This window comes from Alligator mississippiensis, chromosome 12 (genome assembly GCF_030867095.1).
Source record: "Alligator mississippiensis isolate rAllMis1 chromosome 12, rAllMis1, whole genome shotgun sequence".
NCBI classification, from domain to species: Eukaryota; Metazoa; Chordata; order Crocodylia; family Alligatoridae; genus Alligator; species Alligator mississippiensis.
The window spans coordinates 64,309,701-64,333,035 of record NC_081835.1 but is presented as its reverse complement, the minus strand read 5'-3'; the positions used below and the strand labels follow the sequence as shown (position 1 = coordinate 64,333,035).

The 23,335-nt window shown below is 44.1% G+C and overlaps 1 protein-coding gene across 1 annotated transcript; it reads left to right on the top strand.

Annotated features, from left to right (window-relative positions):
• The first annotated feature begins 304 nt into the window (after positions 1-304).
• On the top strand, positions 305-22,546 carry RAB14 (RAB14, member RAS oncogene family). The gene is made up of 8 exons (XM_059715707.1): positions 305-438; positions 10,032-10,090; positions 12,609-12,662; positions 14,430-14,607; positions 17,345-17,411; positions 18,250-18,337; positions 18,685-18,715; positions 20,275-22,546. The coding sequence occupies exons 2-8, from the start codon at positions 10,039-10,041 to the stop codon at positions 20,450-20,452; spliced, it is 648 nt and encodes a 215-aa protein (XP_059571690.1). The 5' UTR covers positions 305-438; positions 10,032-10,038; the 3' UTR covers positions 20,453-22,546.
• Positions 22,547-23,335: the final 789 nt, after the last annotated feature.

Here is a 23,335-nt window from a genome sequence, read left to right as displayed (position 1 = left end):
TGACATCGAGCCGGGCGAGGCCGCCCACGCGCCCGCCCCAGCAGCAGGTGAAGGCCGGGAGGAGCCGGACCCCTGCAGCCCCTCCTGCGAAGGCGCCTCAGCGCCGCCAGCCAATCCCGCGCGTCTCCCCGCCTCCGTTGGCCCCGCCCCCCCGGGCGGATTGGCCGGCCGGCAGAGCCGCGCGCGCATTGGCCGCGCGGCGGTCTCACTCGCCCACCTTTGTGCAGCCGGGCCCGTCGCGAGTGGGAGGGGAAACCCCGTGCCAGCGGCGCCGCCATCTTGGATAAGGGGGGAGGGGCGCAGTGGAGCCGCCCGCCGGAGTTGCAGGAGCCGCCGCCAGGCACCGACCCGCCGGGCCGCCCCCGCCGCCGCCCCCCCGCCCGAGCCGGAGCCGGAGCCGGAGCCGGAGCCGCGCCGCACTGCCCCCCCCGCGCACAGGTACCGCCGGGCCCTGCGGCCTCCGCCCTGCCCGCGCCGCCGCGCCGGCTCCTGCAGCGCCCCCCCGCCTAGGCCTCTGCTGCACCGCACGGCACGGCACGGCACGGCACGGCACGGGCCCCGCAGCGAGGGTCCGCGTGGACAGAGGCGGGCTGCAGGGCCCGGCCCGGGCGCGCCGCGGGCGGAGGGGCCTGGCGCGCGCTGCACGCGGACCCGCCTCGGCAGAGGGGACATGGGGGCAGCGGCGGGGCCGACGGGCTGCTCTCTGCTCCCGGGACGTCTCTAACCGGGTCCCGGGGCCGGGCGGGTGGCCCCCGCGCACGGGCCGGCCCCAACTACCGCGTCCCGCCCGCAAGGCCTCGCCTACCCGCGCCGTGCCCCCCGGGGATGCTGTCTGCACCACCTCCCTGGGCCGCCCCGTCCACTGCTGAACACCGACCCAGCCAGGGAGGCCTTCCTCATGTCCCGCCTCGACTTCCCTGGCTGCAGCCGGAGCCCATTGCTCCTCGTGCTGTCACCTGCCCCCTTGAGACCAGCCCAGCCCCAGGGGATCCCCCAGGATGTGCCTTCACGCTCTCAGAAAGATACCGCGTGTGCAGATGTCTCTTATTTTGGGGGGTTTACCTGTAAATGGGGTCTGTAATGGGTGTAAATCTCTGGGACGCAAACTAAGTTGCTTGGTGAAAGGACCGCGGGAGACACCAATGCTAAGGCACTTCTGTGCTGTTCCCTGTAGGTATTTATACTGCGATAACGCTAAACATGCGTGTCTGATACGTGTATGTGTATATATGTACGTCTGTGAATGTTTAAATTGGAGCTCTGTGCCCAACGTGATACGACCATAGGTAGAAATACCAGTGCTGCAAGCGTTACCACTTCCAAGTGTGGCTGAATGAATATGGGTTCAAAGAAATTCTGCCTTTTCCGACAGAGAGACACCGCTAACACCTGAGCTGCGGCAAGGAGCAACTGTCTCTAATGGGGCATCTCAAAATTTGGGAAACCAAGTACTTAAAAACACTGATCCTGGATAAGGAAACAGTTGTGAAAAATACCCGGTTAAATGGGGACGGTATTGAGTTTTCAGCTCCCATTTATTTATTTGCAAACTCTTGTGTATCCAGATGCATCTCCTTAACGCTGCTCCTGTCTCTCTTGCCATGTCTTGCAATGAAGAGCATGTGTTTGTTTGTTTTTTTCCCCCCCCATCCTGATCAAGAGTTGCACCAAGCTGGGGACCTGTGTTTTGGTAACAGGGTTTTTTTTTTTTTTGGAGAGTTGTATACAGCTGTGCCATAGTTAACAAACCTCCTGTGGCTTGTCTGAGAGAAGCTGTGACATGAGAGTCACGTTCAACAGAGCATCTATTAAGAAACTTCCCTCTGCTACTGGAGCTTGAAACAAATCTCTCAACTTCTGTTTTCAATTCCTAGTTTAATCTGCTCCCTGGCTTTAGTGCAGAGGAGGAGGAAAATTGGGCACGTTAGATAAAAGGATGTCAGAAGGCGGCAGCAGAAATGGTTATCACCTGGGCAAAACCATAGATGACAGGATCCGACCTGACCTGGCCAGGGAAATGGGTGTGGTTAATAAGAAACCAATTAAATGTTTATACTTCATGCAAGGAGCTTGGGCAGCAAAATGGAGGAACTTGACTGACTGGTGCAGGTTGTGAAACCCATGTAGTTAAAGGGATAACAGAAACATAATGCAAGGGTAGTGACTGGGGCTCAGGTACTGAAGGGAGCGTGTGTTGTCCGGGTTGGATAGAAATCAAGGTGACACGGATGCATGCTAATGTTACCTGCCAGCCATAAGGAAATTAAAAGGTAACAGGGGTAAGACCATCTTGGGCCAAAATCACTTTATAGAAGATGCTGCTGGTCTAGCGATGAGAGTCTGATGTAGATGTACAAAACTGGATTTGGATATGGTGGAGATGATGATGCGACTGCCAGCCGTTAGTTACATGTGTAAAGATATTGTTGGGGCTTGGTTAGTGTTGGATGTCACGTCTGGGTGAATGTCTTAGCAAAATAGTAAGTGAACCAAGAAACAGTGAAGGTGTTTCTGACTTGGCTTGGGGAAACAGCAGGAACATTATATATGAGAGCTCCAGGAAAATAACCCTGGGTTGATAGTGAGTTGGTAGAGTTAAATGAAAAGATAGAAGAACAAGATTATTTATATCGAAAGGGAAAAGTTGGGTATCTAAAGAAGGTAACTGGTGAAGTCAGGTGGCCTGAGGAGCTCTAGACTTGAATTTTGAGCCTTGCTGGATCAGCAGAGAACTCTGTGAAGTAGTCAGAATGTGCTGGGATAACGTTACTTGCCAAAAGTGAAACTGAGTTAGATCCTGTATAAGTTAATAAAAAAATGGAGAGTCTTCAGCAGTCCAGATAGAACAGGAAAAGAAGTAAGAGATAATCAAGGCATGACCATAATGTTGAATAAATTAGTCTCCTTTCTAGAAGAAAAGCTGACCAAGGGGGGGCCAGAGATGTAACTGGCAGTGGGAATTAGGTTATGGAAATTACCACAATATAGGTGGAAGCAAATTTCTGAGCTTATCATTTCTTCACTATTTGACTGCATTAATTTTCATCCCAGAACTAGGGAAAAATGGGCACATGGCACAGCAGGTCCAGGGAGGGCACTTTCAACAATCCTGTCTACTTCTGGATGTTACCATGCAAGCAAAGCAAGTGCTGTGCCCGTGTTTAATAAGTGTTTGGGGATGAAGGGAGCAAATCCTGCCAGGTATGCATGCATGCATGCATGCATGCATGTGCACACATTTTGTAAAGGATCCCAACTATCAGATATTTCAGTAGAGCATTTACTGTGTGGTGCCACATGAGAAACTGCTTAGGCCAGAGAAGATGGGCTTAGTGGAAGTATGGTAAGGTGCGCAAGGACGCGGTTGAAAGAGAGATGACAACAGAGGGACCAGTACTTTTCCCTTCAATTCTGAGAGGTATGGAAGGGGATTACTGGTGATGGTCTTCCAAGATTGATGTTGGGATTGATCTTGTTTAATAACTTCATTAGTGACCTTAATGCACACCATAGGAGTGTACTGACTGAGCTGGCTGATTACTCAAAGTTGGGAGGCACTCTTTAATACAGAACGGGGTAGGGAGAAATTCCACAGGAAGTGGATGGTCATAAGAACTGAAGTACAGTATACTCCTTTTGCATGCCTATTGGATAACTGCATAACATTTTGCTGGTCCTGGGTTGATAGATATTCCCTTTGCATTGTTTAAGAGCATAAACTATTTTAACTGCATACCGCTTTTAGTCCTGTTGTCCACTCTGTAACCTAATGGTACTATGTTGTGTGAAATGGAGTAGGACCTATCAATTTGAAGACTGCTAGAGGCACTAGGTGTTCTCTGGAACAAGTTTTAAGAAGCCTTAATAAGATGTCTAGGGGAGGGGTGCATCATGTGTAGCCCTTCAGGGCAGGTGAAAGGCAATGTTCATACAAGAACAAATGACTAAAAATTGGTTGTAATTCTACCTAGGCTGGAAATTAGGAGAGGATTTCTGTCTGCCAGCATGCTGCAGGCTAATTTGTAACATAGCTGCTGTGTCAGAGGGAGGGGGTATGCACAATGCAATTTAAATTTAGAGCTAGAACCCAGGAGAAGTTTGCCAGTTAAAACTGAATAAAGATGCCAGCCAGGTGGGCAGGGGTTGCAGTTGCTTATTTCCCTGTTTTCGTGTTCCTCCGCTTGCATATTGACAACAGATGCACGAAATGGTAGACGGTCCTCCAATTCTGCTTTCAGGAAGAAGCAAGTATTGGATTCTGCTGAGTTGTGTTCACATGGGGTTTCTGAGTCCAGGGTTCTCCAAAGAACTGAGGTTGAGGACAGAATTATAGCTGGACTGAAAACCCTGAATAGGCACGTAGAAGCTATGTTCCCAGATCTTACTGCAGGGTAGTGGGTGTGGGCATGGGTAAACAGTGTGGTGATAGGTAGGCAATTGGTATGAAGTTATCACTGTTTACGCTAAGCACAAGAGATCTCTATTTTAGCTTGACCCGTTCTATTGAATGTAGAGTTGTGAGATGACAAATTTGCTGGAGCAGACGGCTTACTCATTAGTGTGTAAAGTATTCCCCCCCCCCCCCCCCCCCCAACGCTTCTGTCTGCCTTTTCCCACATGCCATCTAGTTCACCTGGTATGTCTTTAATTTTGAGCAACTGGAAGCAGTACCTGTCTTTCCACAGCTCTGCAGTGAAATGGTGACCTGATTTAAGGCTTTTTTAGATACTAAAGCACTAGAAATGTTCATGTAAAAACAAACGGACAACAGCTCTACCAAATTAAGAAACTAAAATGTTGTTGGCTAATAGGTGAAGTGAATTTAATTGCTCGCACTCAAAATTGATATCATATCATGGTTAAGTTTGACAGTTTGTGTACCTGTAACTTTTTTTTAAGCTAATAAGTTGATTTGTTTTAAATACTTCTATGGTTAGGGTATTTAATTACTCTAGTGAAACATTGAAAGCTAATGTCTTGATCCACTGCATGTGTAAGGTAGATGTTTCACCAAAGTAAAGGTTACACAGCTCATACTTGCTTGTAAGCAAGCTTATCTAGTTTGAACCATTAGGGCAGATTTTTTTTTTTTTTTTTTTTTTTTTTTTTTTGGTATTCCACAAAACCAGTTTGTTCTTAACAAAATTGCTTTAATGTTATAATTTTTTGCTTAAATTTTGAGCATTATATCTATGTTACAAAGATGATCACAAGGCCCTGGACTCTCCTAAGCACCGAGTATTTAGAAAAATTTGAAGACTGACTCTGCAGCATCAAACTCACATTTCTAAGAAACTTTCTGTAACCAGTATAGAAGATCCATTTTGCTTCCTTCCCACTTCATTGTCTTAAATTGCTAAAGACCTAGGAATATGTAAGTTGGGCAGTATTAACATCTGGGTCTTTTTGGAAGTTGGATAAAAATGAAGGACTTATACCTTCATAAAAAGAGGTTATTTTAATATGGCTTCAGATTAAATAGTGCAAGTATTTTAGTTAGCACTGCTCTTTCTGGTGTAATCATATGTAGATGTTCTAAGCTAATTGCTCTGGAAATGAACCACATATTGCCATGCACAGAGGAGGTTAAAAAAAAGAGAGAGATACAAGGCGGGAAAAAAAATCGGGTGGTGTGGGGGGCGAAATTTTTTTTTGTTTTCATTACAGAAAAATGCCAGTGTATTTGAGTCTTTAATAGGACCCTGTCTAGTCACTGCATCTCACAGAACATAGCAGAAAGAGAAGAGGATCTGGGAACTGTAATGACTTCTGGCTAGAGCTCTAGGTGTTTAGAGATCTAGTCTGGCCTTCTGTACCAAGGCAGGACAGCTACACCTAGACCCATCCTGATGCGTGTAAGAGCCCATTGGTGAAACTACTGATGGTGGAATAAAGAAATGCCAGCTTCCCTACCAGGGGTTCAGAGAAGATGGTCAAAAGGTAAAGCAAACTTCTCTGGCCGGTTGCAAAGGTTGATGCTATATCTCTGGGTAACAGTCTACACTGTCTCTCTCAAAACGGCATTCAGCTTGAAAATTTCTCCAATCAAATTTATTCTTTTAAGTGCCCAAAATATTACCCAAAATCATGAATGTAGATGCCTGAGTCTTTGCTTAGACCAGTGGCGGCCAACCTTTTTTGGCAGGCATACTACAGATTAGCTCCATATCTTCCCTGAGGGCCACTCCAATCCCCTTCCCCTGCCTGATCAGCTGCTCTGCCTCCTGCCCACTTTGCTGCTCTGTTTTCAGTCACCTGTCCTGTTTGCTGCTGCTGCTACCTGTCCCCTCCCTGATCTGCTGCATGCCACAGGCTGCTTCTATTGGTTTTGGCACATATGCCAGGAGTGACCAACCTGTGGCACACCCCAGAATTAAGTGTGGTAGCACTTGGCAGCCTGTCAGTGCCTGGTATAGAAAAGATGTGGCGCTACCTATAACGTCTGAGCTAGTAAAATCTGTGTCCATAGAGAAAGGGCAAAAGTAGTAGTGGAATCGTTGTGTGACCCAAGTCGCCAGCCTCAGACTTCTCACTTGCATTGAGAGCACTAATAATGACAAGTTGGAATTGCATATTTTAAAAGTACTAAACCAGTGGTTTTCAACCTCCTTAGACTATAGGCACCCCTCAGAAAACCAGCTCTTAGCTGTCACTTGCTTTTTTGACTGTGGGGAAAATTATTGAGCAATTTCCTCGAGGCAAATCGCAGAAAGATCACAATGGCTGTACAACAGAATGCTTTTGATGCTATGGATTCTTATTTTAAACCCACATTCACAAGATAAACCCACATTTATCTTGTGAATCATGTGTAGGTGTTTGCACACCAACAGTGCAGATCTTGTGCGGCAGCCTTTAAAAAGATTTTGTGGCACCGTAGTTGAGAGTCGCTGTTCTAAACTGTAAATGCATTAAAATGCGGTCTTTTTAAAGCAAAAGCTAGTGTAGGACCAGCTTCAACGGGTTGTGTTGCTTGCATTTAATTTATGAGCTCCTAACTAAATCTTAATGTCTTGGGTATTTCATCTGGCCTGAGTACCTTTGCCAATTTTAGTTGCTTGCCACTTTGAGAGCTGCATAAATAGGAGAAGTGAATCTAGCATCTCTTTACAAAAAATTTAGTTCTTCAGTTAGAATAGTTTTATGTTCCTTACTTAAAATAGTAAGAAAATCTCTTTAGGTTTGACCCTTACTTAAGGTGTTGGGTCTAATACAAAAATTGCATTGTACATTCTTTGTGGCACCCTTCTTCTCAAGAAGTTAAATTGCATATATTTAGTGTACTGTGCTCGAATTCATAGAGAATACATAGTTGTCAGGCAATTGCTGTAGCATACTGGGTTAATAGATATTTAGGAATATGAATCACACTTTGGACTGAGTACCGTACCAATACTTCCTGCCTTGTCCTGTGGTGGTGGAGGTGTTGGTGACTTTATTATTATAGAAATGTAGCCCGTAAGTTTTTGGTCATCCTCTTGGAATAATAACAAGAACTGGAAGGGGACAGGCTTATAGCATAGTGGTCTAACTATAATGACAGCTTGATCTTTCTCTTCATCCTCATCTAACTAACTTGCACTTAAAATGCAATTAATTTAGTTCCATACTAAGTTTCTTGTCTTATATTTTTGTTTTCACAAGTAGGTAGGCAGATAGATGGATATATCTCCCTACTTTTCTTATATTTTTTGTTTGCTTTCTGATTTAACATTTTCTAGCCATGTTGGTAAGCCCAGAATTGCAGCACTGAATCTGAAACCAAAGTGACCTGTAAATGATGGTAGATAACTCCATTCAGGGTGGGAGAAATTTGCAGGAAAAAACAGTGAGTTGTGGGAGTCACCATTAATAAAAAAAATTAATAAAGGTAAGGGAAACTTTTTTTTTTTTTTTTTTGCACTTGCAACCAAATGTTAATGTCTTCCTCTATTTAATAAGACCTGGTATGTAGTGTAATAATCATGTCCATGCATATCATCAAATTGTTCTAGCCTCTTTACTTGCATCAGGTCTCTGAAGGTTTTTTTAATGTAGTCCAGGTATGATAAAAGGTAGGGGGGAGGCCACTCTTTGGGGCCCTTAAACATTAAGGAGCTGCCTTTGCAGGATGCCCATTACATAGGGGTGGGCAGGTCTCCTATTTCACAGTCGTCGGCTGAGATGTTCACAATCTTTCAGTCTCATGATGTGGATTCTTCTGAGCCATTAGCTGTTTTCCACAGCTGTGAGGGTCAGAAACAAATAGGCTGTATTTTTCTCACGACTAATGCCGGAATTGGGACTTTATGTGAGTCTCTTTTGAAAGTTAACTTTTTATTTAATTAGTACTTCATTCTAAAGGGAAACAGGGTGTTTCAGACTAGACGGGAAATCAAGTCTCTCAGTCTCATCCTTTATCATCATACCACCTAAAACACATGTCTAATTCATAGTATGGGATTGCTTTGGGTGCAGAGATCAGGTAATTGATTTAAAACTTTAATATCATAAAGCATGTCCAAATACAGAATAATCTGCCTATTCTAGCACGTTAGTCGCTGCTATTTCATAGATGCTTAGGGTCGGAAGGGACTTTAGTAGATCATCGAGTCTGACCCCCTGCCCTATTTAGTGAGCTGTAGTATGATTCTTCGTTGACAATCCTGCCGCAAAATCAGGTAGTTGTCAAGTTTTAGTTTCTGTGTAGTTAGGATGGGAGAAAAGATGTTCCTAATGGTACTGAGAGGTTGGAACGCTCTCACTGGGACATGCTTCAGTAGCTTTGTAGTATGTTATAAAACCGGGCTGGGACGCTGCTCAAATCTGGGTACGTTCACTTGACAGAACTGTTGACATGGAATTCCCTTATTGCCCTTGGGCTGCAAACACTCATCTGCCCTGAATGCAAGCTGTATTTGTAAATATTTTGATTTTATATGGATGCACATTCAACTGCTGGTACTGTAAGTTCTGAAGGTCTTCAGTTATTTGTACAAGAAGTTGAACACTGGTTGCTGGTTTAACCACTAGTGTTGTATCCTTGTTTGAAGAGGCAGTTTGTTTTGAAATCCATACTTGGCTTCCTGTTTGACAGCAGCAGGAGAGGTTTTGTCTTTTCACATCGCCTTTGGGAGGAGGAAAGAAAGTCCCATCACTGGTTTTTAGGACCAGAGGAGAAGTCTTGATTTGACCATTGGTTCTCTCTGAAACTTGTGATATTACAGGGCCAGAGCTAATTGTAACATCTAATGGTGGAACTTTGCTGCTGCAAACCAGAGCTCTACGAAACAGCTCTACCATGCTGATTAAAGCCACAGGAATGTTGACCAATTTCCTGAACATCTGACTTGTGGCTCCAGTCTCTCAAACGCTTGAGCACTTAAGATTAGTCTAGACTTCTTGCTTAAAGGACAAGATATGAAGTACCTTTCCTCTGGAGAACTGGAATGATCTAAGTGACTTAAAAACCAGACTATGTGAATCTGTTGCTGCGTGTAAAACCACTTAAAAATGGACTAAACTGTCATAACAAAACAATTGGTATACTTATGGCTTAATAGAATGTGGTAATAATTTTTCTCTAGAAAATACTTGCTTTAGATACCAAAAAAAAATAAGAGTAAATGACTTTTTTAGGAGGCTTTTGTTTTTTAATGGAAAAAAAAAAAAAAGTAGGACATCTCACTCTTATTTTCTCCTGTTCAAACTGTGAACATCTGTAAGTGTACAAACAAGTGGCAGAAGTTGCTGCTGGTGTCTAAGTAGTTAAACCACTGGTTGGGAAATTGTTTGGAAAAGGCTTTTGAATGAATGATTTGGAAGAATGGTCTGTTGCGAGATCTCTTCTGCTAGCAAGCACTTCTTCTGCAGAACTTGAGCTGTTGACTGCATGGAAATGCAACAGAAGTTCTCAGTTGTGAATGAAAAGGCAGCCGTAGGAGAACGTACACTTGTTCGAAATCCTTTGAAGGGGAGGAATTTAATCTAAGACCTTATTTAGTAACTAGTTCTCGTGGCTAATATTCTTTTTGGTTTTGCTTTTTTTTCAGTGCCACAATGGCAACTGCACCTTACAACTACTCCTACATCTTTAAGTACATCATTATTGGTAAGTATAGACTTGCAAGATGCTTGTGATCACAAAACAAAAAAATACTGCCCCCAACCCAGAAAACAAAAAAAGCCCAAACTTACTTGCATGGAAGCTTGCCTGTAGACACTTTAAGTATATTTAAACTACTAGTCAGTACCTGTGGCCTTGATAACTTTCAGTTAAATATGTATTCATATACAAAGCTCATTTTGTACATCTCAGCATGAGAAGAAATGCAGTCTTGTCCTTATCTTTTCAGCCCCACAAAAATCTATTGGTGAATACTTTTACTGTGGTAAACATGAATTATTTACTGAAATTTGCCTGCCTTTTTGCCTTCTGAGCATTACTTCCCTTGAGTAATTTAAATTGCATTTGATTTATCCTCCAGAATTCTGACTTCTAGTTTCCAAGCACTTGCATCTTTGTAGGCTTGGTTTTCTGGTGCTTGTTAAACATAGTATAGTTAACCTTCTTTGGATATGGGAAATTGAATAGGCTTGCAGAAATATTCACTCTCTAAAGAATATACCACAACTGTGAAAACAAAGCAGATGGCCACAGTTGGATCCTTTAGCTACTCTTTTTGGGCGTGGTAGTTGCTCTCTGAAAAAGAGCAGCAAACCAATATGGTTTTTGCACTTAAGCTAACTGAGTACTGAGAGGTGCTTTTGGAGAGGACCATGCATGTGTTTTTTGAATGAAGAGCGCAGACACTCATTCTCTGAGCAGGGTGAGGTTGTTTCTCTCTCTTTGTTACATTTTTTGCAATATGTTAAGTCATTAGCTCTTTTTGGCTGCCTTTTTAACCCCAGTTCAGTGTTGAGAGCCTGAGAGGAGCCAGGCTTGTCCCGGCTTTCTGCTTCTTCCTCCTGGGATCTTCAACAGAGCCACCTAGACTTGAAGTCAGAGCAATGTCTGGGGTTGCTCTAACTTGGTATTGCAGACTGTCAGCCTATGAACAGGGCAGGAGGTACACCTTTCCATATACCAAACTCTCTTTGGATGAGAATTGAGCATCTAGGTCACCATCCTTGGCTCTAGCTTGACCTCTGTGTAGGTTTGATAGGAAATCAGTGCAGACTTTACCTGGGTGGCCAGGGACGACTTTGCATACTACACTTAAAAAGAACCCACCTCTATACAAGGCAAGTCTTTGTAAGAACAAGTCTTCAAATCTGTAACAGACAGTTAAATTTTTAAAAACGAATTTCTGAATCTGCAATAGAAACCTCCAGAGCACGGGTCAACAACCCCCGGCGCACGTGCCAAGCATGGCACGCAAAACCATTTTGCTCGGCACACCACCGTCAGCCTGGGCTCTAAGCAGCTGCTGCCATCCACGGAGCCCAGGCAGCTAGGAGGCTGCAAGCAGACTAGGCTCTGTGGGCCCCAGCTGCTTCCGGCATGTCGGCACTCTGGCACCTTCCAAGGTAGACATGGTTTTTTCGGGACTCCGGCCAAAAAGATGTTGCTCACCCCTGCTCCAGAGAATGCTTGGAGTATGGAGATGGTGCTACTATAACAAATGTTTTGTACAGCTTGTTTCACTGACCTGTTGGACTCTGTAAGTGGTACTGGAAGTGTGTGGGGAAATCGGAGAAAGGGTTTTTAATAGCTTCCTCGTAAAAGGCACTTGTGCTTCAGTGTTGCTATAATACATGTGTACCAGTACCTGGGTGTGACTACACAGCTTACGATTTTAGAGTTGAAGGTGGGTGCAGATGGCTTAAACCTCCAGTATGCCCTTTAATTCTTTGCTGTTTCAAGCATTGTACCATTAAAACAAATTTCTCCCACCATTAAGCAGGCAAAAAGGCACCCAGCAGTGCAAACAAAGGCCTGCAAAGGTACATGTAAGAGTGCCACAGCAACACCACTGTTAGGGGAATACTCCCCTCTTGCTCCCTGGGTGGTGCAAAAGCAGCACAGGGGCTGAGTGGTAGGTGTATGGGAATATCGATTCTTGGGTTTGTGCCAGTGTTTGAAGTTGGGGCATTTTGGGTCCAGCAGACATGGGCTTCAGGTAATTATACGAACAGAACAGTTGTAGGGATAGGGTGCATAGCCAATGGGAGCAGCTGTTGGAGGGAGATGTGGCATGTGCTGGGTCAGGACACTTGAGCTTTGCCCTAGGCACTCAAATCACAAGTTTTTGTTTTTTGCCGTAGTCCTGCATCCCCTGTACTGGATGCATGGGGCTTTGTGGTTTATTGGGGTGCTGAAGCTGGTGTCCTCCTTGAAGGCTTGGCTCTTAAAGTTTTACCAGTAACAGTAATCCTGAATGAAACTTATTTTTTTTATTTTATTTTTTTTTTTTGGGGGGGTCATATTCTTTCTTGCCTGTGAATGAAGTAGTAGGGAGGACACATGCTTGAAGGACAGTAATGGGGTGGAACGTTGCCTGTTGTCTGGAACAGCATAGCAGGGCTGAACAAACCACTTGTCTGGCAAATTTTAAGTGATTTTAAATTGAAGAAAATGTAGCTTCTGAAACCACTTACCAGCACAGTAACTGTGTTTTCTGTAACAGGGGACATGGGTGTAGGAAAATCCTGCTTGCTTCATCAATTCACAGAAAAGAAATGTGAGTATTTTCATTCAAAGCCTTGGTGCTTTGCCTTGTTCCTATTCCCTTGCCTTCCTGGTTTTTAAAGCTCTTTTCCAGTGCGTATGCTTCGACTCTGCATGAACACAGGTCTCAGTTATTCTGTATTTGTGAATGCAGCCTCCTCTTTGGAGTTGCTGTTTGGCCCATTGGTTCATTTGTATATCTGCAGCCATTGCTGAGCTGGCTGGTACCTGTCGGGTCACCTGCATGACTTCCTGTCAAGAAATCGAGACCGGGATATTCCTTTTTATCCATTCCTCGCCACGTGTATGCATGTGGACAAGAGGACACTACATGATAGCTCTAAGAAATATAGAGCAAACATCAAGGCTAGGTGGGGTTTATGGGTAAAGCTTAAACTTTTATACTCCCACACTCACATTGCTGTTATTTCTAGCACACTGAGCTCTTCTGTATTCTGGCAGCTTTGAGGATAGGTGGTAATTTAAACACACCATTAGTAATGAGTTGCACTCTCCTTCCCTACCAAAAATCTAAGGCACCATTTTACTTGCTAAAAACATCAGTTTTTCATAGCTGACCTTGTATCATGTCTGCTTTTCAGCATGATCCTTGCTTTAACAGGTATAGTAACTGGCTTTACTGCAGTGTCCTTTATGCCACGTTAGCAACGTGGTATGATTAACAGAAGCAGTACTTGAGCGGATGCTGCTAGTACAACTTGCTTCAGTGGTATTGGAGTCTGGCTGTTCTTGAGCTTCTTACGGCTCTCCGGGAAGCTTACTTCTAGTAAATAGCGTATCTGTAAGAACTGCAAAACTTCAGCTAGAAGAGCAGCTAAATGTCCTTGATGTGCTCGGCGTGCTCCTTTGAATGGATGTTGGCTATAAATTGAGTGTTCTTGCTAAGTGACAACTGGAAGCCTTGAACGGTGTCCATTGCAAACAGCATTTTAATAAGAAAGGCAGAGCCAAGCAATCTCTCCTGTGTGGTCAAACTCTTGATGAGACAATAGCTCGTTTCACTGACATGGAGCTAGTGGGTATAAAATAATGCTGAAGCCAGGCAAGATAGATATACACACACATAATTACACACATTAGGTTATATACATATATTATCCCTAAAGCTGAATCTTTTTTAAATGCAATAAATTGTCATGCTTCAGGCTGTATGACTATCATCAGCAGATGGGGTTAAGAAGTCTTACCTTATTCAGTGTCTGTCTAAAAGTTTTTCCTTGCATGTTCAGAATCGGTATTTTATGCCCTTATCTGAGATGCGGTATGAAGAGTGGATGGATTTTTGATCTGATCCAGATCTAGTTAGTTATGAGGTTATAGAGGCTTTCAATCACATTGGCAATTTAAATGTTTTCCTAATTCTTACACAACTGTTGTTTTTTCTAGCGTGACTCAAATTTAAAATTATTTTCACAATGGTATTTTATTCCGAAAACTAAATTCTCCGATTTAGAGCATACATTGCCAGGCAGATGTTGCATACAATACATTTTCTGAGCAAAATGGTCATTGCTTTCTTAATGCTTGGTGAAACTCTAAAATTACCACTGCACGAAAGACGTGACTCCTCTTCCAGTGTCTCTTACTTAACCCTGGTAAAAGTTGGGAAGAGGTGTAATGTAGATAAGATTTGTTGGTTTTGTTGTTAGTTTCCTTCCCCCCCCCCCATATGAAAATAAATTATGCTGGAACTCTGCTCTGCGGAAGAGAAGACTGCTGGTAGAAAGATCTCAACTTTTGATTTATCTTTCTGTGACAGTTATGGCTGATTGTCCTCATACAATTGGTGTTGAATTCGGTACAAGAATAATTGAAGTTAGTGGCCAAAAAATTAAACTGCAGATCTGGGATACAGCAGGACAAGAACGATTTAGGGCTGTAACACGAAGCTACTACAGAGGAGCGGCAGGAGCTCTCATGGTCTATGATATTACTAGGTAAGGTATTGATGACTCTCGCCTGTAGATTTTAGCCATAAACTATTGCAGGGGCATGACTAGCAGCTTTTATCTCTTTCAAAATTGTTGGGATGTGGCTTTTCCGTGATGTTCTGTGTGTATGTGAGACTGACTGAGGTTCTGTCCCCTTGGGGTTTTTTCCCCCCCTAAACTTGGTTCAGTTTTGGGATGGTGAATTTGGATTATAAAACATCCCTTTTTCTTTCCCTGACAATTCTGAGAATCCACCCCCTTTTAGGCCAAATCTCCCTCGGGTAATTTAGCTATCTTGCTTGAAAGGTGGTACTTGCTGTCCGTCTGACTTAAGCAGTTAGAAGCTCACTTCATAATACAGATGGGATGAAATGTACTTCCTTCAGTGAGAAACTGATGTGAAATGCTGGGCATTGCATTCTGTATTGGCCTATAAACATGCTTAATAAAAGCATATGATAACCCGTTCTAGCTAATAACTGTCCTTGGCATAGCCGACACTGAGGAGGTGTAGGCTTTCCTGCATTGAAGGAATAGTGGGGACCTGATAGCAGGATGAACGCACACAGTCCCCGAGGTAAAGGAGGGCTCTGTCTGTTGAATATGCAAAGACCGGGTACCCTGAAGGTTAGTGAGATGACTCCACTGACAAGTTTTCACAGTAAAACTGAAGTCTCAAATTGCACGCCCAACTGCAGCTCGCTTGCTTAGTTTAACATATTATTTACAATTTGACTGCCATGCTGCTGGTTTGTCTTACTTGCCCCGTTGGATGTTGTACGCAGAAAACATCTAGACTTCAAACATCCGATTTTGAATTGAGGCATGTCCAGAAACGCATGCTTTCTCAAGGGTAGGGCGTGTGGCCTTTCTGAATGTCCCCAGTGCTAGAAATATGTCCCTTTTTTGCATACGCTTAGAAAACTAAGGGCGGGTCTTAGTTTATTTCTGCCCAAACACTGTGCGGAGACATGTGCCCAGTCTTTATGTCCTACCTTGCCACATATCAGAGATGTGGGTCGGAAAATTTTCCAGTGCTTTATTTTTCTGTGGGAAATTTTCCATTTCTAAAAATTCATTGTTTCATAAAATGTATTGGTAGCAATGAATGGATGTCAATACAATATTAGGCAAGCGTGGTAGTTTTGAAGTTGTCATGAATGTTTTTTCAGGTGATTATCCCTAGGAAGTGTGTGAGAGAGTACGTATATGTTTGATTGATTTGTAAACAGGAGGGTAAGTACACTTGCGTAATAATCCCAACCAAAAATCAAGTTATGAATTCACCTACTTGGCTGTGCAGGGCAAAGCAAAACCAAAGCATGGCTTATCACGCACAGTTCTTTGGGGGTGCTAAAATTGCGATGGGTCAGCAGTTTTTTCAGTGCCTTTGCTTGTTTAAATTTAAGGAAAATAATGTAAGGGAAGTGCATGTTATTATGCGTTTCTTTACATTTTTACAAGTATTCCAATAAAAATAACTTGGTTCCACACACAGCTTTGAATTTGTTTGAATATAGCATTTGATTAGGAAAACATTAAACATTTCAGTTCGAATACTTGTGGCTATTGGGACACAAAATTAACACAGGGGTACTTTTTCGGTGCTGTTTACTAAATATAAATCAAATAAATATGCTAAATCAGATCATGCTCTATTTAGGGCAATGGAAAATTTTCCAATTCAAATTTCTCCGGAAAACCCACATCTCTGCCACATGTACCATTGGTGTGGCTCCGGGCACGCACCGGCGTCCTCTCCCTAGCTCCACACGGCAGTAGCATAGGCCTGCTGTAAGGAGTTAGCTTTTCCTCATTGAGAAAATAATGGTGGGTTTCATTTTCATAGCTTCTGCTACAGCTTCCCCCTGGCTCTTAGTCTCCTGCAGCCAAGATGTCTTGTCATGCAGGAATGATTAGGAAGAGCTTGCCAAGTCTAAGCAGTCTGAAAATCATCCCATGTGTGAGTGACTACAAGGTAGCAGTTCCTATTCCCGGAGTGCCTTGCAGAGGTTAAGAGGCTATTTTCTTTCTAAACTAATGTCCCCTGCAGGGACTGCAATGAGAGTCTCAAAGGAGGTCAGAATTAGTATTGTAAATGAAAGTGAAGTCATAAAATGATGGTCTATGTTTCCCTAACTTGAGCAAGCAATGGTGTTCTGTTCAGCATGCAGCAAATGAAAAAACTGTTACAAGCAGGACCAGATATTGTAGAAAGGCCACAGAGGACCGGGGGGCGGGAATTAAGAAACCTGAAAGCGTTGTGTGCAGCTTCCCTGGAGCTACATAAGCGGAGATGGTGCACACAACTTGTCCTCTGGTCGAGGGTTCTGTACTTCTGCTGCCCTCCATTCGGTGTGCACAGATGAAAACCTAGAGATGAAGGATGGAGTACTCTCATGCTGGGTTAAGTAAGCAGTATATTGCAGTCAAATGTCCCTTAGGAGTACTGACGAGAAATCTTTTAATACATTTTACACAACACAGTGTCCTTCGTGAAGCACGGGTTCCTGAAGAAAGCAGCAATGTCACATTTGAAGAAGGAATCTGCCTGTGCTGATATGGAGAGAGTTAGTTTTGTTTTTAACAGCCACGCTGAAACGGAGTAGAATGTAATACTTCCTGTGGGGGGTGGGAGTGTTACTTTTGGGGGGGAAACACCTACTGAATAATATGCTGTGCCGTTGAGGTGATGTACAGGAACTGCCGTCTAGTTAAACTTACTGCACGTGATTCTTTGCAGAAGAAGCACGTATAACCATTTAAGCAGCTGGCTGACAGATGCAAGGAACCTCACCAATCCAAATACTGTAAGTTGGAAGGCTTTGTTTTGTGTTTAAGACACTTGCATTAAAGGTCGTGCCCAAAGCAAGATTTGCAGTATTGGAAGTACCGTCAGTTCACAGAAGTAACGGTTTAAATAAACTTACTACTCTGCCCCAGCACATGCAGCGAGTTTATGCTTCTCCAGCCTTTATTGCTGCATTTAATCTGTGGGATAACTTTACTTGGGTCAGTGTTAGACCCCCTCCCCCAAGTGTCAGAATTTAAATATAACTTTGGATAGTTTCTCCGGACAAAGACTCGGTGTCTTTCTCCCGGATTTTTTGTCTCCCCTTAAAGGCCTTGGGACTTTCCCTTAATCTGTCGCATGATTCTAGTCTTCAGTTTCTTGCGTTACATACAGTGTTTTGAGACCTAGTTGTTTCTGAGGGCACCAAATCTGAAAGAGAAGTTGCAGCAGCACTTTCACACTCCAGGCTGAGATCACAGGGCTGGAAGTCAACCAGCAGGTGCAGCTGAATTTCAGGAGCCCTTTTCCACTGCCTTGCCCTTTGTAATAGTGAAAGAGAAAGGGTGCATGCTGGCCAGATCAGTAGATCATTCTGGATACGCACACGAGATGTAAATTAGGGACCACTTTCATATAGGCTGGCGTCCTGTCCTGTCTCTCTTCCCCTCCCCCTGAACTACCCATATTTTAAAGCCCTTTTGTCATGAGAATCCTGCAGTAGTAAAGAGTTGAATGCGGCACCCAAAGGCTGCCCCCCGTCCAAAGCCTTTGCTGTTAAAAGCTCTCTGATAGAGGGACTGTGATAGAAGAGCAGTTAAACTCTTCCAAGGCTAACTTCTTTTGTTCTGAACCAGGTGATAATCCTCATAGGAAACAAAGCAGATCTGGAAGCACAGAGAGATGTTACATATGAAGAGGCCAAACAATTTGCTGAAGAAAACGGTGCGTTTCTTTTTGAGCTATTACGTTTCTGACTAGCCATGTCGATGTGAACCTTCAGCTCCAGTAACTGCAAGCTGTTGAAAGCGTACTACTTCCAGAGTAACACGGCGGAGGGTGAACTTCTGCTATCTCTTGTGAGCTCATCTTGGCTTAATTTTAACTTTTGCTTGCTTTTAACAAAAAAAAATGCTTGCAGATAGATGTCCTAATTTTAAACTTCATTGAAGTATTGCTATACAATATCATCATTACCATGCAAGGCATCATGGCTGTAGTGACTGGGGTATTGGTCTCTTAAACAGAAAGCATTTCTTGCATCTTAATTGTCGATTTTTATTTCCAACTAGGTTTACTGTTCCTTGAAGCAAGTGCAAAAACGTAAGTGATGGGTCTAATGCCAAATAGGAGTGGTTGCTGCGCGCTAACAAGCAAAGCGGACTGTTTGTCTCTGGGGAAATAGGATCTTTCCCGGGGGGGGGGGTATAGTTGGGTTTTTTCATAACGGCATGTTGGGGATTTGTAAGCACCAGCAAATGATGCTTCATGGATTGGCTTGTGATAAGATAACATCACAAGGTAGAAGGAAGCTTGGCTTCTGGTTCCACTTCAATCCATCTTGCTCCTGACTTTGAGTTGTATGGCGGCTCTTGTACTTCTGGCCCACCTTGCAAGCAAGCCTGTGACCTGTTCTAGCAGACTGATAGGGCATCCCCGGCAGTAGGGACACGAAACTAATATTGATTGCAACACTTCCACGAGGGGCAGGAGGGGGGGCACTTCATTTGTGCACGTGCTTTTAGCTGCAAGTTGACTTGAACTGCCCAAACATTTATATTGCTGTAGTGGGTTTTGTAAGTGGGATCCAGGTGACCTCTGCACTTGGCAGCAGGCACACGTGTCTTTGCAGGTCTAACAATACTCTAACCAGAGGCCTGCCATATCATCTTGCAAAGCTAGGACGTGCCGTTCCATAGACTGCATTAGAGGGAGCAAGTTGCAGTTGGAAGGACCCACTGACACACTTCTGGTCGCTCTTAAGGGAGCGAGAAACTTGGACAGAAACAGCAAGATGCTTTTCATGGTATTAGCAAAATCCAGTCACAATACTGTCACAAATCCAGTCTCTTCACAAATTGGCTGGAGGCCGCACAGATTTGTGTGGGAAAGCTGCCTGCTTCCTTGCATAGCTTCAAGGAACCTGAGCTTCTTCCCCCGTCCTCAGGAGCTGGGCAGCCCCAGCTTTCAGGCTTTTTGCTTCCTGGGAGCCTTCTAGGAGCACTGCCCCAGAGCTCCCATGAAAGCAAGGCAGAGAGAAGTGAGTGATTTGTAAAACGGTTGGAAAAGGGTGTTTTGTTTTTTTTCAAACAGGAGCGCAGTCCCACTTCTGCTTTTTAGAATAACAGTTCCCCTCCAGGTCCTGCCATTACATAGCAGCGGTGCTAGCGGAGCAGTAGTCTGCAGAGACCCGATATGAAAGTTTTAACTAGTGAGAACTCGAATGGTGGCAGCTTCTTGCTGTTCTGCCCGCTTCTGTAGTCCTTCGTTGCAGTTAGAGAAAACCATTGGACATTATCTAGTACAGCTGCTTGTGCCACGTAGCCTACGCTAAAGCGGAGGTAGTCTGAAATCCCTTCAAGGGGGAAGTGACGCCTGCTTCCTTTCCCTGAACCTGGCAATAACTGCACCTGAAAAACATCAGCGTCTTAATTCTACTTTCTCAAAAATGTCCATGCCACTAGGTGCTCAGGGTGCCTAACAGTGGGTTGTCTGCAGCTCCTGTGTGCACGGTCGCTCTTTGAACATAAGACCCAGCAAAACTGCTGTTGTCATGTCTTGTCTACTGGCTGGAGGACTGGGTGGCTTTTGGATCGAAGTCTAGACTTGCCTAGGCTGTAGTGCAGCGGACACGAGAACTGACTTTGCTCTGTTTTTTTAAGAGGGGAGAACGTGGAAGATGCATTCCTGGAGGCGGCCAAGAAAATCTACCAGAACATTCAAGATGGAAGCCTGGACCTGAATGCCGCAGAGTCGGGCGTACAACACAAACCGTCAGCTCCGCAGGGGGGGCGGCTAACCAGCGAACCCCAGCCTCAGAGAGAAGGCTGCGGCTGCTAGTGACATGTTCCACGGCTCCATTTCTGACCTTTCACCTCTGTCTGTTGGAAGCAGTACTTTTGACTGCTTCATCGTCTTCTGTACATCTTATTGGGTTTAATTAAAACTCTGAGACAACAATTTAACACAGTACTAAACTGCTAAACAACTTTAGATGTAATCAGGTTATCAGAAGCAAGTAGAGTAATAAACCTCTCCTGCATGGTAAATTAGAAGTTTTTTTTTTTCTTTCCTCCTTGATTGTCCTTGTGATAGTGTCACCAGTACATGATTTAAACTGAGCACTGATGCTGGACTCATGATTTCATACTTTTTTGCAGGGCTTTGTCTTCTGGACGGTTTAATTTTCTGCTCTCTTCAGCCTTTCTGCCCCATCTGTAACTTCTCAAGCTGTCTATAGTAACAGATAAGTTTATTTGCTGTGAAATGACTTCTGATGGTAGAAAAGGGGCTCTGAAACCATGTGCTTTTTGTTGGAGGGATTCCCTGTGGCGCGGGCAGTGGGGGCGAGGGGAAGGTTTGCAGGAGGAGACGACGGACTGCCATCTTGGCCTAGCACAGGGAAAGAGTGCGGTCCTTCTCGTGCTCTATAGCTTTACATCACTCTTTTGCCATTTTATCCTCGACATTTGTTAACAGAACGTAAATATGTATAAAATTTGAAGGAACTGAGCTAACAGATAAATACATTCTGTGTATATGATTTTAATGAAGAAAAATTGATTACTGGCATTAGAACAGTATATAAGAAAATATCAGTTTGTACAGTATGACCTCTATGTGACCATGTTGCCCCAGTAGTACAAAAATAGATGTTACTGCAGTTCACTAACATAGGCTTAACTCCTTGGTGTCAACAGTGGACATTGTGCTGGGGGACCTCCAATCCCAATGCAAAAATTAACACTAGTGGACTATCCGTCTCGGCTCCATCTTTGCACTGTGGTATCTCTCTGCCGTTTTATTAACCCTGTTTTTTGTGCAATCGGCGGTGTGCTAACCTGCTTTTCTCTTTTGTAAGCATTTTGCATTATTGGGCTTCGTTACCCGCCTTGCATTGTATAAAAAGGCCGGTTCTATTGCACATTTTTATGCTTTTATACCTTAACTTCTTGGGTGGTCGGATTCTGAGCTGGATTGTCGGAACAGTGTGTGCGCTCCTAGGCTCTTTTCCTTTTTTTTTTTTCTTTAAACTACTTGAGTACTTTTTTAACACTACAGTGGAAAGGTGTCGTCTTATTTTAGTTTTCCTCTTGTGCGCGTGTTTCTCTCACCCACCCCCTGAAGGGAAGATAAGACTCCCTCTATCTGAAAACATTAGGAATGCTTCATGAAACTACACAAGTTATAACCACCCTTGGATAAAGGGAGACCTAGAGTAGCGGCCGTGCATGCAGGGACTGTTGAAGTACGCGTTCTCTTCTCTCCGGTTAGAGCTGCGCTTCGCAGCGCTGTACGAGCAGGGTTGCGTCTTGCGTGGAATGGCAGACTTTTTCACTTCAGAAACGTCAGTAACCGCAAGGGGAAGGAAGTGGTTAAATCTGATGCACAAAAGGTGTGTTCTGGTGTCGGGCACCTCATCCAGCTGCAGTGTTTTAAAATGCCAAGTGGTCTTTAACACCCTCTTTAGACACTAAATCTATACGATGTTCAGGCTCGTAAGCGAACGGTGGTACCAGAGTATTGTACAGTCAATGTTAAAGCCAAAACTGGAATGTGCAGACAATAGGATTTGGGTACCTTGTGCACTGTCCCTTGTTTCTTGTCTGGTTAGTCTTCTTTTCTTTCCTTCAACCTAAGGTTCTTAGACTGGTATAATAGCAAAGACTTATGACTGATGCATCTTGCTGAAACCGTTGCACCATAAAGGGTTTGCCCAGGGACCATGACCTGCTGCTGAAGAAAACACATTTGGGTAAACAGCTGTCTAATGCTCACAACTTATTGAGGTGCAATACCCTTGTTTCCAAAATAAGTTACAGTAGGTCTTATTGTTTCTGTGACAGAAAGGACTTGTTTGGACTGCTGTACTCCTCATTTAATGTAACAATGCTATTAATCTAAATATTTGTAAATAAAGTACCTGTATCTAGATACACTTGGGTGGGCTGCGTTATTGGAAACCTTTGGGGGGGGTGGGGGGAAGGAGGTGGAAACTAGCTCAGCCCTGGTGCTGCGACTTGTTAGATGCAAAGGATTGTGAACGCAAAGGCTGGTCTTGCGTCCTGCTTCACTACAGCTGATGAGACTTGGTTACACCCAGCTTAATCCGCACTTATGTTAACATAAAATTCTTTAGAAGCCAAATTGAACTAGAGGTTGGGCCTTCTAAAAGGGGTTGTTTTTCTGAGTTGTCAACCCTGTACTTGCTTTTTCTGCAGTAAGGGTCTCCTGGGGGCAGAAACTGGAAGTAGGGTCATGGTTGGGGGATTGGTGCCAGCATGGTGACTTGAAAGCACTAGTGCTGGAGCTTATACAATCCCTTTGCTGCAGAACAAGTTGGTTGCTGCTTAGTAAGCAAATCACTGCCCCATAAAGGAGGCTGTGCAAGTGATGAAATGAATTTCCCTTTTTAAAGGAAGGATTGTGACTGGTTACATCAGCTGTTGTCTTTCTCTCTCCCCCTCCTTGCCTATCCAGTGAAATACAACTGAATTTCTTCAGCTGTAGCTTGAACAAAAGGTAACCTGGCAGTTCGGTTAGTTCTGAAATGAACTCGCATGGAGGGGCCTTGATCAAGCTCAGACTTGCTGACTGCCCGGCTCTGTTTGCAGTTCTGTGCTTGATAAAAGCTTTGAGGCTTGTGTCGCAAGACACCCTGCGTTCCACTTCAAGCACGTAAAAATCACCTTGAACGGCAGAGCCACGCAATCCGTCTCCGCA